Source organism: Sinocyclocheilus grahami, unplaced genomic scaffold, assembly GCF_001515645.1.
Source record: "Sinocyclocheilus grahami isolate Dianchi unplaced genomic scaffold, SAMN03320097.WGS_v1.1 scaffold378.1, whole genome shotgun sequence".
NCBI lineage: Eukaryota > Metazoa > Chordata > Actinopteri > Cypriniformes > Cyprinidae > Sinocyclocheilus > Sinocyclocheilus grahami.
The window spans coordinates 559,184-574,292 of record NW_015505557.1 but is presented as its reverse complement, the minus strand read 5'-3'; the positions used below and the strand labels follow the sequence as shown (position 1 = coordinate 574,292).

Below are 15,109 nucleotides of genomic sequence, written 5' to 3'. Positions count from 1 at the left end.
AAGGTGAGAAAAGGTGACCGAGACCAAGACCAAAACTTAGAAAACAAACCCAACTTGTTTCACAGAGCCAGATTCTGTGGTTTGTTCTGCTTGAATGCAGGAGCTATAGTTTTACGATGATTCACCGAGGATGTCTGTTTGTGTTCTTGTTGAGTTTTCGGCTCTTAGTTATGATGGAACAGCTTTTTTAGTCCCCTGCTGTTCAGACAGCCCCTGAAACCATCTTCTCTCATTGCACGTCAGTTAAAAACCCTCTCAGGACATAAAAACACACAGGCATCAGCAGACACTTCATTTCCTCACTTAAGTGAGGCAGATCCATTTTTTTTTCTTCGTTTTGCTCCGTCTGTCTCTCTCTCCACTTCGGTGGCTCTTAGTGTTGTGTGCAGCAAGGCACCCCAAAGAGACATAAAATCAGAGCTAGTAGTGTCTGAGTCTGCAGGAATGTGTGTTTGGGTGTGTGGGCGGTAGATCCCAACAATTTCTGCATTTTAGGCTGTTTTCACACTTGGTTCGATCGTTCGGCCCATACCAAAGTTTGATTCCTCCCTCCGAACCGCAATATGTTTCAGTCAACAATGTAAATACTAATGGCAGCTGTTTAACACTATAACTTGGTATCATCTCAGGATAAGACGCCAGTGTCACTGTTTTATTCATGTTTTTGTCACCTTAGATTTGCCACAAAACTTCACACACAGAACAGCACTTGCATTTGTCTGCTGCAGATACAGTACATTGCAAGAGATGTGAAGAACGAAAGCTGAAATTTATTTGAATATAAGCAACTGTTAGAATGCATTTTGAACGCATTTCACCTTATTTTTAATGTAAGGTATGTAGCCATTTGTAACTTGAATGTGTAAGGCTTCTGCCGTCATTCACTTCCAGTAATTTAAGCTGTACAAAAATGGTCCATTATGCTGCTTATTATTAGAAACTGGTGTGTAACACGAATACTTTTACCATTTCCTGCACTGTTATTCTTCTAGTCATTTAACTAATGAATCAGAAGTCTCACACATTTACAAAAAATAGCTAGCTTCTACGTTGCACAAAAAAAGTGGAAGAGTGTGATCATGAGCATGCAAATAGCGATTCATGTCCGTAATTGTCCGGATTGCTTTTATTTCAACTCTGAACTGAAAACGTTCTAAAAATCTGTGTTTAGTTGCTCTCCGCTTAACCATTCGATGATATGGAGTTGAAGTGATGTTGTGACATCTGTCTGGCGCTCTTTTGTAGAGTAACTTGTTCAGCATGCTTGAATTTGAACTCTGCAGTCCTTGCTTTGGCTCTTACTATTCACTCATAACACAATATTTTGAAATCTCCCTGTACATTTTTGGAGTGTTTCCTATGATGTATTGCAAAATCACAACTGTATCAAGACCTGAAATCAACAGAAACACATTGTTCCACTTAATTTAACATTAACCTTTCACCACTTTAATGTACAGTATAATAGGTAATAATGCAATTAATTTTTCAAAAATAATTTAAATATTAATTAAAAATGTAGGAAGCTTAAAAATATTGTTAAATAGACATAAAAGGAGATGCTAAGAATTTTCTGCATTAATTCAAATTTTATGAATAATAACCTACTCGACCTGATATCCCACTGCAATTTTTCTCAACATTTTTCGCTTTAATTTTCCTCTTGATCTCTCCACCAGAAATCACTGACAAATGGCCCTGAGAAAGAGAAGGAGGGGGTGATCCAGAACTTCAAAAGAACACTGTCCAAGAAGGAGAAGAAGAAAGAGAAGAAGAGGGAGAAGGAGGCCTTTTCCAGAATTCCAGATGGAGACGATCACACACTGAACCGCGAAGATGGGTGAGGAGTATCAAACGATTCGCCTTGTATCATAGACATGCACATAAAGGCAATAGTCGATTAAAAGGGTTTTTAGAAAGAAACTGTTTAAGAGCATCTTTAAAACTAAATCCATTCAGCTGTTTGATTTCTCTTGTCATAATCATTTGTGAAAAGACATTTTTGGTTTCTCTTTCTGTGCTAAAGTTGGTAGGCTTAATTGACTTACTTTTTTATCACTCCTGTTTTCCCTCTTCCTGATAGAGAGAACTCTAGGTTGGCTGCTGAGGTATATAAAGACATGCCAGAGACCAGTTTCACACGGACCATTTCTAACCCCGAGGTGGTGATGAAGAGGAGACGACAGCAGAAACTGGAGAAGAGGATGCAAGAATTCCGCAGTGGAGACGGTCGACCGGACTCAGGTTTGTAAACCACTACTACGTCAACATAATCTACACTGACATACAACTGCCCTATTTGCGTATCAACTAAGTGATTATTCAGCAGGAGGCCTTGTTATTCATTTCACATGCAAAGAGGCTAACCAATCATGACGGAGCGCTTTTGCATATTAAAGTCACACGACCATATATGGAAACTAAGTTACAAAAGTAGTTCATTCAGAATGTGTTATTTTTCCTGAGGACAGACATGAGCATATTAACATAACTGTGCACATTTAGTGTTGGTGCATTATAAGAATTAAATCTATGGTCATTGAGCTTTTCTGGAAGATGTATTGCTCTATATTTGTATCTAGACACTGTTTGGTCCAAAAAATGGCTTTGTGTTCGTTTTTCATGTAAAATAAGCTATGATTTTAGCAGGTTGTCTCCATGGGACACATGTAATTATACAATGAGAGCACTAAGCCAGTGCCCTGGCATCTCCATTGCACTTGTTGGGACCTCTTGCCAATGAACCACCTACTTTCAAGTGGGAAACCATTCCAGACCACAACATAAAACTTTATTCTGTAGCTCTGTTCACACTGACACCTAAAATAGCCTTTCTGTCTTGGACAGACATGGATATTTAGATTTTCCAGGCTTATGTAATCAGGATAATAACGTATGTCTGCTGCTGAGGATTTAGACCAGAGGCAAATCCTTAATGTGACACGCATAGAAAGGCTCCCAGTTACTCATCACATTCACCCCGTCCGGCAAGAGTTAAGCAGTGTGTGAACTGGTTAAAGAGGCTTAGTCGTGCACGTGGCTGGGCTTAGATCCCAGTGTTGGGGATGTTTGAGTTCTCACGCTGTGTGTGCTTCCATACTAATAGAATCCTTCAACCTACATTGGACACAACCGAAATCCAGAACATAGGATGGTGTTTTAAGAGCAGTGCTAATGCTGTTACCCTAAATCTCCATTATGCATTGACTAGGCCATCAGTAGGTCTTGAAGCTGATGCAAGGGTTTTGAAATGCCAAGTATTGGCCAGTTAAATGGCCTTGCCGTTATATCGGCGTGCCAGGTAGACAGGCAGGGAGTCATTGGGCATGATTATCAGCCAATTCTGATCATCTCGGAAAGCCTAGTATCCGCTGATTAATTGGCCTCTCTGATGTATCGATCTACCGCTAATCTGCACTATTAGTTCTTAATTCTCTCATGTTATCAGACAATTCTGATAATCTGGAAAAGCCAGGTATCATCTGATTAATTGGCCTCGCCAATATATCGGTCTGCCACTAAGCTACACTATTAGTTCTTAATTATCTTTGACACAATCTCTCTCTTTTAGGAGGGACTCTGAGGATCTATGCCGATAGTCTGAAGCCAAACATTCCCTACAAGACCATCCTGCTCTCAACTACTGATATGGCTGACTTTGCTGTGGCCGAGGCTCTGGAGAAATACGGTCTGGAGAAGGAAAATCCCAGAGATTACTGCATCGCCCAGGTGAGGTTTAATGCAGTGTTAGCTTTCTAATGCTTTCAGAGAGTTGTACTTCCCTAAAATTTGAAGGTGCCGCTCTGTCAGACAGTGTTTTTAAAATCTGCAGGTTGGATTTTAACATGGCAGAATGAAGGAATGGACAATATTTTGATACTGTGTCATGGAGTTTTAATTGTGCATGCTCATTTCCCCTATTTTTACATTAGATTACATCATCTAATGGTGACAAAGTTAATCTTTAAAAACATTCATAAAAAAACATTTATAACACTGCTAAATGTAATCTTTAACAAATCTCAAAATGTATTCATTTTTTTATACTGTACTGTTATAATGAAGCTTAAATTCACTTTCAAATTTAAAATTTCAAATAATCATTGATCATTGATCTTCCAATTCTGTGGAAATCTGCGAAAGTTTCTTTATAATTCTGTGCCTTCACATGACATGTGGGTCTGCTGTAAAGTTATTAAGCCGATTGAATGTCCCTGCCTTGTCCAGCTCTCTTTGTGGACCCCTCCTCCTCCTCCTCCTGTGATCAAATCCAGCCTCTCTCTCTCTCTCTCTCTCTCTCTCTCTCTCTCTCTCTGGTGTGTGTCGGTGTGTGTCCCGCTGTTCTGTCTGCTCCTGGCTCCTGTGCATGCGTCCCGTCCTAGGGCGAGGGAGTCACTATGCCTACTACTACTGCCATCATGAAGGTAACACAAACCTGCCTGCACCTCCCACCCTCCCCCAGATCTACCTCTCTCTCACACACACTCTGAAAGAGAAGATATAAAACACTTCTGCAAAATGAAAACTGACCTACTTGGTTTTTTTTGTGCCCTAAAAGTAATGTGTGCAGTTATGTGGTCAAATTTTTGGCACTAGAGTGGATGGATGTGGTATTTCCTGGTAAAGCATTTAGTTTTATAGCACATTGTTCCTTCTATTGGTACAAAGTTCCCAGCAATGCCCACTCAGACTCTTACGTAATTGCTCAATGTCTTAGGGTATTATTTACAATGTATTCATGGTAAGAGATCCTTGCCTAAAAGTCAACATGACATTAAAATTGACACTCTTTACTTTTTCTAATGCATGTTCCTGGTCTTACTTTGCACAATTCATCAGTGCATGTTATTCAAAAGAAAAAGTCTTTGTATTTTTAATTTAACAAAATGAAATAAAATAAAATGTCTGTCAAGCTATTGTCAATTGAACAAAATACATTTACCAAAATATATACAAAAGTGGCTCTAACACCATTATTACGAGGATGTTTTGACATACTCCTGTTTTAAACCTTATTTCCTCCTTTTACTTTTTGTGCTTTGCATTTTGCTTACAACTCCTAATTGCCAATCATCTCACTAATCTAAGAATTAAAATACAAAAACCTAACCATCCCATCATCATTTATAACCCAGGATTCCCTGTAAAAGTTCATTGTTTCTCAGCAAAGTTCCAAGAATTCTGATGTAGTTCCAGTTTCCGATAATAGATAAGTCTTTGTTTTTGCACAGTATTCAAGGAATGCACTTGAAGATTATTAGTAAGGATATGTTATGAGGGTTGACTGGTCATTTAATGACCAACTAGTTGATTAGTGAAGTCAGTATTTATATACAGTTCCGTTCAAATATTTAGGGTCAGCAAGATTTTTTTAATATTTTTGAAAGAAGTCTCCGCAAGGATGCATTCATTTGATCAAAAATACAATAAAAACAGTAATATTGTGAAATAATAATATTAATTATTATTTAATAATAAAAAAAATAAAAAAAAATTAATACAATTTTTAAATTCAAGGAATGCACTTGAAGATTATTAGTAAGGATATGTTATGAGGGTTGACTGGTCATTTAATGACCAACTAGTTGATTAGTGAAGTCAGTATTTATATACAGTTCCGTTCAAATATTTAGGGTCAGCAAGATTTTTTAAATATTTTTGAAAGAAGTCTCCGCAAGGATGCATTAATTTGATCAAAAATACAATAAAAACAGTAATATTGTGAAATAATAATATTAATTATTATTTAATAATAAAAAAAATAAAAAAAAATTAATACAATTTTTAAATATATATATATATATATTCTAAAATGTAGGGTCACATGATCCTTCTGAAATCATTCTAATATGCTGGTTTGCTGCTTAGGAAACATTTCATGACCAATGTTATAAAACAGTTGTGCTGCTTAATATTTTTGTGGCAAACGTGATCATTTTTTTCAAGGTTATTTGATGAATAGAAAGTTCAGAAGAATAACATTTACTCAGAATTTAATTATTTTGTAGCACATATCTTTACTGTAACTTTATTTTTTTATTTTGATTTGTTCTTGCTGAATGAAAGTACTAATTTCTTTCTTCAAACTTTTGAATGGTGTATTTTTAGCAGCAGTGTTTTAATTAACATTCTGCACAACCCTGGAAAACCCTCCCAGAGGAGTTGCGCCTTTAAATTCAGGATTGAAAACAGCCTAATTATACAGTAGTTTAGTTAGCCCATTGACTAGTCGGATTTAGAAACATGTAGTTTTGCGTATCTTTAATTACACGGCCTGAAGCACAGAAGTGACACTAATGGGTTGTGCTTGTGCTTGTTTTTTATTGAGTGTGAGTGAAATGCAGAAAAACTCAAATGTGTGTGTCACTGCTCTGTGGCTGCTCTGCAGATGGGTCAGACTCCAGGGATAAACCCAAACTTTACCGATTACAGCACAGCCTCACTGAGGTTGGATCTGACCGGTGTGAAGAAGGAAACATTCAGGTAAGGAAAATGCTTAAATTACCATTTCTGTGCAGCAGTGTAGAACAATAAAAGGTGAAAAACACATTTAAAAAAGCGTCCAACACATGCCTGATTTTATTTCTGCACCGCAGCTGTTTGGGCCTGGGATTCTGCCTCACCACTGTGAACTGATGCATGAGGACGGGCTGGTGACTGTGACCCCTGTCAGTTTGGATGCTGAGACATTCGTGGATGGACAGCGGATCTCTGACACTACGGTTCTGCGCAGCGGGGTGACCGTCCAGTTCGGAGCCACTCACGTCTTCAAATTCGTAGACCCCAGCTATGACCACAGCATGTCCAAGAGAGACCCAGGGCCCATGATGAAGGGCAGACACAAATCAGGGTGAGACATTTTTTCTTTTAGAGCAGCCACATAGAGCTGAAAAGCAAATATAACCTGATAAGAATCACATTGAGTGTGTCCAGAAAGATTTGAACTAATACAATTGTCAGTAGCTGACTACTGATCCTTTATTGGCCAGCTGTGGCAGTGCAGCACAAGGAGCCATCTGTTGTACTGTGTAACATTAGACGCAGTGATGGGGAAGCTTCTTTGAAACTATAGCTTGCCAAGCTACTCTTTAAAAAAAAGTCATTAGCTATACTTCAAGCCACTAACAAAAAGTAGCTAACTACATTTGAAGATATTTAATATCTTTTTTGAGGATCCTTTGCTAGGATGACAGCATGAGAATGAACAGGTAAATTGATTCTAAATGCAACTAATACAACTAGAAAAACACTTCAGTTTCTATTTCTGAGTCGAAAACGTGTCAAACAGCAGCATTTAACTACAAAAATAATGTATAAAACGCCTCCGAATTCTGCAGGTTAACAGGTGAATCATTCTTTTGAATATTTTCATTCACATGAACAATGATCTGATTCACTGTAATGAATCTGACTTCTCGATCCTACGTGAAGACCGTTTAGAGCCTGTTTATTGCGTCATACTTTTTTCAGGATTCTTTAATGAATAGAAAGTTCAAAAGAACTGCATTTATTTGAAATGGAAATCTTTACTGTCACTTTTGAACAATGTAATGTGTCCTTGCAACACTTTAGTTTAGGGACCAATTCTCACTATTAACTAGTTGCTTATTAGCATGCATATTACTAGCATATTGGCTGTACTTATGAAGCACACATTAATGACTTATTCTGCATGACCATATTTTAGATCTCTTAATCCTACCCCATACCTAAACTTAACAACTGCATTACTATTAATAAGCAGCAAATTAGGAGTTTATTGAGGCAAAAAGTCAGTTAATAGTTAGTTAATAGTCAGTTTGGCCCTTTGACCAATTGGCCCCCAATCTAAAGTGTGACCTAAAAGTATTAATTTTAAATTGCTTTAAAAGTTGAAAAAAAACAAAACAACTAACCACAAACTTTTGACTGTACTGTAAAAACATTATCAATTGTTTTAATTTAGGTTTTTAGAGCTCTAGAGACTTGCCGGTTCTTTACAGACAGTTTACACACATCAAAATATGATGAAATGTGGGTGAAGATAGAAGTCCAAAAGGTACAGTAACAAAAACAGACAATTCAATTCTAAGAGTTGGAGTGAAGCTGGAAAGTGGTCATGAAAAGCTAAATAATGCCTCTTATTTTCATGTAAGAAAGGTTGAATAAGTTGATGTCAAAATGCTTCAAAAGTGGAAAAATATGGCACAGTTGCTCATGAGATGTTTTGTACTTGTGGAGCCATTAGATGGCAGTCTTTTGATGTCAAAGTGTCTCACTTTATGGTGTGTGTATCTGTAACTCTGCTGTCTCGCTGAACAACCAGTCTCTGTGGCTGCTCTGCAGATGGGTCAGACTCCAGGGATAAACCCAAACTTTACAGATTACAGCACAGCCTCACTGAGGTTGGATCTGACCGGTGTGAAGAAGGAAACATTCAGGTAAGGAAAATGCTTAAATTACCATTTCTGTGCAGCAGTGTAGAACAATAAAAGGTGAAAAACACATTTAAAAAAGCGTCCAACACATGCCTGATTTTATTTCTGCACCGCAGCTGTTTGGGCCTGGGATTCTGCCTCACCACTGTGAACTGATGCATGAGGACGGGCTGGTGACTGTGACCCCTGTCAGTTTGGATGCTGAGACATTCGTGGATGGACAGCGGATCTCTGACACTACGGTTCTGCGCAGCGGGGTGACCGTCCAGTTCGGAGCCACTCACGTCTTCAAATTCGTAGACCCCAGCTATGACCACAGCATGTCCAAGAGAGACCCAGGGCCCATGATGAAGGGCAGACACAAATCAGGGTGAGACATTTTTTCTTTTAGAGCAGCCACATAGAGCTGAAAAGCAAATATAACCTGATAAGAATCACATTGAGTGTGTCCAGAAAGATTTGAACTAATACAATTGTCAGTAGCTGACTACTGATCCTTTATTGACCAGCTGTGGCAGTGCAGCACAAGGAGCCATCTGTTGTACTGTGTAACATTAGACGCAGTGATGGGGAAGCTTCTTTGAAACTATAGCTTGCCAAGCTACTCTTTAAAAAAAGTCATTAGCTATACTTCAAGCCACTAACAAAAAGTAGCTAACTACATTTGAAGATATTTAATATATTTTTTGAGGATCCTTTGCTAGGATGACAGCATGAGAATGAACAGGTAAATTGATTCTAAATGCAACTAATACAACTAGAAAAACACTTCAGTTTCTATTTCTGAGTCGAAAACGTGTCAAACAGCAGCATTTAACTACAAAAATAATGTATAAAACGCCTCCGAATTCTGCAGGTTAACAGGTGAATCATTCTTTTGAATATTTTCATTCACATGAACAATGATCTGATTCACTGTAATGAATCTGACTTCTCGATCCTACGTGAAGACCGTTTAGAGCCTGTTTATTGCGTCATACTTTTTTCAGGATTCTTTAATGAATAGAAAGTTCAAAAGAACTGCATTTATTTGAAATGGAAATCTTTACTGTCACTTTTGAACAATGTAATGTGTCCTTGCAACACTTTAGTTTAGGGACCAATTCTCACTATTAACTAGTTGCTTATTAGCATGCATATTACTAGCATATTGGCTGTACTTATGAAGCACACATTAATGACTTATTCTGCATGACCATATTTTAGATCTCTTAATCCTACCCCATACCTAAACTTAACTTAACTGCATTACTATTAATAAGCAGCAAATTATTAGTTTATTGAGGAAAAAAGTCATAGTTAATAGTTAGTTAATAGTCAGTTTGGCCCTTTGACCAATTGGCCCCCAATCTAAAGTGTGACCTAAAAGTATTAATTTTAAATTGTTTTAAAAGTTGAAAAAAAAAAGAAAACTAACTAACCACAAACTTTTGGCTTCAGAGCTCGTACACACACTAGTATCCGGGTGTTCGTGAGGCTGTGGGCCGCTGCTTTTGTTTGACTTTCCATTCAGCTCAGGTTTTATGTAGTTGTGTGTTTTAGAGTGTATGCAGGTGGTTATATTGTGTGTGTCTGTTTGTTTGGCCACAGATACCGTTTACTTCCATGTCATCTGCTGAAATGATTAACCCCCCCCTCCCGTTTTTGTGTTTCTCAGAAGTGTCCCAGAAACGACCTTTGACCTTCACGGGGACTTTCATAGTGCCTCTGCTCTCCCTACAAGCAAGGTATCACATCGGCCTGTTTCTTTTGGATCTGTCCAGTTTACATATTTAGCTGAAAAATAAGCTCACGAAAACCTGTTGTTATGTTATGTGTTATGGGTTATATGTTGTGTCTTGTCATGTTATGTGTTGTGTTGTGTATTACAATATGTGTTATGTGTTATGGTTATATTTTGTGTCATGTTATGTGCCATGTTGTGTGTTGTCATGTTATGTATGCTGTTATGTTATGTGTCATGTTATTGTTATGTTGTGTCATGTGTTGTGTGTTAGAAAATGTGTTGTTTATATATTGTCATGTTGTGTGTTCTGTAATTGTTATCTGTTGTTTAGTTTCATGCTTTTGATTTGATATGTACGGTGGCCCAGTAGTGCACAACACAACGAAATCTCCACAACACATAGAAATCACCACAACACAACAAAATTGCCGCAGCACAATGGAAACAAGCCGCAACACAACGGAATTAGCACAACACAACGAAATTAGCACAACACAATGGAAAAAAGCCACAACACAGCGAAATTAGTACAACACAACAAAATAACCGCAGCACAACACAACGGAAAAAATCCACAACACAACGAAATTAGTACAACACAACAAAATAACCGCAGGACAAACAAAATTAGCACAACACAACGGAAACAAGCCACAACACGACGAAAATAGCACAACACAACTGAAATGGTCCTATGCACACAAACATAGCCTATATATTTGCTACTTTTTAACGAGTGAGCTCCTCTTTAATAATATGGCGCTTCTTTTTAAGCGCTGTTACAGTTGAATGAGTCAAGGGATTTAATGCAGGGTCTAATGAAATCCAAATTTTGATATCCAATATATTTTCATAAACCCTTAAATTTTCTATGGGACAGTACATTATATATCACCCCATATCATGGTGCCAATAACGGAGTGTTTATATTAATTTGGTTCAAATAACCAGCCTTTTTGACATGTAGGCTATTTACACTAATTACGCTCACCAATGTGGCCACACAAAATTAAAAATGATGCGCACCAGGTAACAGAGCAGTGGCGTAGCGAGTAAGGCACATAAAAGTAGCATAGTTAAAGTCCGCCTTTTGCTCTTCTCCCTTTTCCCCATCACATATCAGATCAGAAAGGCGTTACTTTCAATGTAGAAAATATTCCAAAAGTGAAAATAAATAATGTGCATAACGAGTAATAATAATGAAGTATATAGGGGTTAGGGGTATAGGTGTATGGAGGGCTTTATTATCCCAATAACGGCATCCATTTAATATTTTTTATGAAATATAATAATTTACACTCTACATTACTATTGCATCCTGTTAATGTACAACAAAACTGAGGTGCAAACATCTGCCACTATATAGACTATAGCCTATAAATGATATCTAAGGATTATTTACACTTATTGCAAAGAAAAAATTAAAAATAACGTCCAAGCTTTATATAGTGGTAATGGACTAACCAAACCTTAATTTTGAACAATTTACTAGACCAATACCATGCCAATGTTTTTATGGACTCTTGAACTTGCACATATTATTACTGTTGAATTCATTTCATAACGCTGTTTCTCGCGGCCACGTAAACGATGCTTTAAAGCTCAAATTTCGGCTTCTTACCAGAGTTAATTGTCTAAAAATATAAAAATTTTTAAAGAGCTTACTGCACTAGGATTTTTAAATGACACTTTAAGTTCGCATAGCCATATAAATGACTTGGCTAATGGTTTTAAAAAAAAATTGGTACTACAGTAAAATGCCCAAAATTAGAATTTCGTCAGACCATTACCTCTGGTATAGAGTCCTTAGTTTTAACGCATCCCTTATAGTGGCCAAGAAAGGGAGCGGGAGCATTTCCTTTGTGTTGCAGCGATTTCATTTTGTTGTGACTTGTTTCCGTTATATTGTGCTATTGTTGTGTTGTGCTAATTTCGTTGTGCTGCTGCGATTTCGTTGTGTTGTGGAGATTTTGTTGTGCTGTGACTTGTTTCCGTTGTGTTGTGCTATTGTTGTGTTGTGCTAATTTCGTTGTGCTGCGGTGATTTCGTTGTGTTGTGGAGATTTTGTTGTGCTGATCGTTGTGTGATCAGTAGCATGGAATTTACAGCACAGCTGACAAACTAAATGTATATGTGTAACTGCCATTTAAATGAATGTGCATGCTAAAATGTAGCTCTCTTCTGGTACATTAAAACTTGGTACATTCCCAATTAAATCTCTCTCTGCTTCCTCTATCCCATGATTTCCCCCCATAGCCGAGGATGCCTTCCTGTCTGCCATCATTAACTACACCAACAGCTCAACGGTGCACTTCAAGCTGTCTCCCACCTACGTGCTGTACATGACCTGCCGTTACGTCATGTCCAGCCAATACCGGCCTGACATCAGCCCCTCTGAGCGAACACACAAGGTCATCGCCATTGTCAACAAGATGGTGAGCATGATGGAAGGAGTTATCCAGGTGGGTGTTGACAATTTTTACTAGAATTATCTTCTGATAATAATAATTATTAATATTTATACATTTTTGACAATGCAAGTTGTGTGTAACTTTATTATATTATAACTCTATTTATACTTTAGACATGTCGCTGTAGCTCTGATGTAGAGATTTGTCTGTGGAGTTACATTATACATGCTTTTGTAGTTGTAGTGTTAAAGCTTGTTTCACTCTGCTTTCATCGATTCAGGTCATTGCCTCAGCAAACAGTGCTTAAACTACTGCACTCAGTGTTTCCCCTGTGTATGTTTAGTATGTGAATGTCTGTGTGTGTGTTTGTGTCTCTGCCTTGTTTTACTGGATTCATGCACCATATTTTCTTAGCTGCGCTTGGTTCAGCAGCTTCCGACAGTCACCAAGTGGCCATACTGAGATGTATCACTAGAAAAAGAAACAAAAAGAGCTTCTTGTTGCTTCTACAGGGAAAAGTGTTTGTATAGTACAATACCGTTTAAAAAAAAATTTTATTTGTGTCTCTGCCTTGTTTTACTGGATTCATGCACCATATTTTCTTAGCTGCGCTTGGTTCAGCAGCTTCCGACAGTCACCAAGTGGCCATACTGAGATGTATCACTAGAAAAAGAAACAAAAAGAGCTTCTTGTTGCTTCTACAGGGAAAAGTGTTTGTATAGTACAATACCGTTTAAAAAAAAATTTTATTTTTTTTTTTTATATAAAGAAGTCTCTTCTCACCAGGGCTAAGATACAAAGATCAAAGATACAGTAAAAACAGTAATATTGTGAAATAATATTATACTGTAAAATAACTGTTTTCTGCTTTATTATATTTTAAAATGGGATTTATTCCTGAGATGGCAAAGCTGAATTTTCAGTTGCCTCCAGTCTTCAGAAATCCTTTTAGAAATCCTTTTGAAATGAAACTTTTCTTATTATTATCAGTTTTGAAAGCAGTTGTGCTGCACATATTTTTGTGTAAGCCATGTGATACATTTTTCAAGATTCTTTGATGAATAGAAAGTTCAAAAGCTTTTGTAACATTGTAAATATATTTAGTCAATTTTGAGCAGTTTAATGCATCTTTGCTGAATAACAGTATTGATTTTCTTCAGAAAAGTCTATCTGACCCCAAACTTTTGCACAGTGGTGTAAATATTATGAACGAGACTGATTATCAATGCATGAATCAAACTCAGTGAATCATGTTTTTTACTGTATCATTGTATATGGACTGATACAAATTCTACAGAACAGTAAAATTGCTCACAGTAACATGAACGAGTCGTCGTTGCTCATTTGCATAAAGTAACACTTTTCTCAACTGTCTAGTCACTGCACACGGCCTCATTGGATTGCCATCGTTCACTTTCATCATTTGGTCACCACAAATAACTGTAAACGCCTCTTTACAGTTCAGAAATGAGGTCCACATGCTCTGTTTATTTATGTTCTTATTTGGTCAGTGCCTGCAGGTTTTGAGTGGCCCACCCAGGTGTTCAAACCGTATATCTCATAGACTGACAGAAATGTTCAAATGCAAATAGTTATTTAATAAATCGTCCATTTCCTGACTCACTGTTACAAGACTTTAAATGGAGTTCAGTATCTAAAATGAGAAAACAGTCGTTTATATGAATGGATACAGTCAGTCTCTAAAAAAAACCATTAGTGTCATAATCCATTTAAATGTTTATTTTCTTTTTCTGAATTTTTGGTAAATCCAAAATCTTAAGCCTCACATGTTTAAGGGCCTAAGCTTAGAAAAAGAGAAACACCATCTCGGAAAGAGAGCGGGAATTAATTTAAGGCTTGGTAGCAAAGCTGTACTCCATTTTTAAAATAGCAAGACATTAGGATATTCTTATAATTTTTTATCTGAAGTAACTTTTTATCTACACAGATCAAAATATTTAGTAGGTTTGTCATTAGTCAAACCCTGGTTGTTAACATCGGGAGTTTTAAAATCATAGTTTTCTTTTATAAGCATTAAAAAGGGCAGTCTACTCCTTAAAACAAAAATAACCACAATTTGCTGCTTGTTCTTGCTAGTTATTGTTGTTATAGAGCTTTTTATCAGACACGGTTCTTTTTTCACCTTTCATTATTTCATTAGCACACTTACTCTACTGTTCAAAAGATTTTTTAAATAGTTTTTGAAAAGTCTCTTATGCTTACCAACTCTGCATTTATTTGATCAAAAATACAGTAAAGCAGTAATATAATTACAATTTAACAGAACTGCTTTATATTTTAATATATTGTATTATCGTAATGTGTTACTGAGATGCAAAGCTGAATTTTCTGCATTATTACTCGAGTCGTCAGTGTTACATGGTCCTTCAGAAATCATTCTAATATGCTGATTTGCTGCTTAAGAAGTATTTCTTATTAGTTAAAAAAAAGAGAAAAAAAAGAGCGTTTATCTAGTGGCTTGTAAATTTCATCCTTGGCGTCACAGAAAAGCAGCTGTATCTTTAAACTGCACCATTAATTATAAAATCAAGTTA

General features: G+C 36.9%; 1 protein-coding gene across 1 annotated transcript in view; it reads left to right on the top strand.

Annotated features, from left to right (window-relative positions):
• LOC107549673 (afadin-like) overlaps window positions 1-15,109 on the top strand; it is a 136,082-nt gene that overhangs the window by 79,335 nt on the left and 41,638 nt on the right. Inside the window, exons 4-12 of the mRNA XM_016230848.1 lie at window positions 1,680-1,840; window positions 2,084-2,244; window positions 3,572-3,746; window positions 4,321-4,424; window positions 6,389-6,483; window positions 6,597-6,850; window positions 8,363-8,420; window positions 8,534-8,787; window positions 12,389-12,605. Coding sequence (XP_016086334.1) covers window positions 1,680-1,840; window positions 2,084-2,244; window positions 3,572-3,746; window positions 4,321-4,424; window positions 6,389-6,483; window positions 6,597-6,850; window positions 8,363-8,420; window positions 8,534-8,787; window positions 12,389-12,605 — 1,479 coding nt within the window. The remainder of the gene's footprint in view (window positions 1-1,679; window positions 1,841-2,083; window positions 2,245-3,571; window positions 3,747-4,320; window positions 4,425-6,388; window positions 6,484-6,596; window positions 6,851-8,362; window positions 8,421-8,533; window positions 8,788-12,388; window positions 12,606-15,109) is intronic.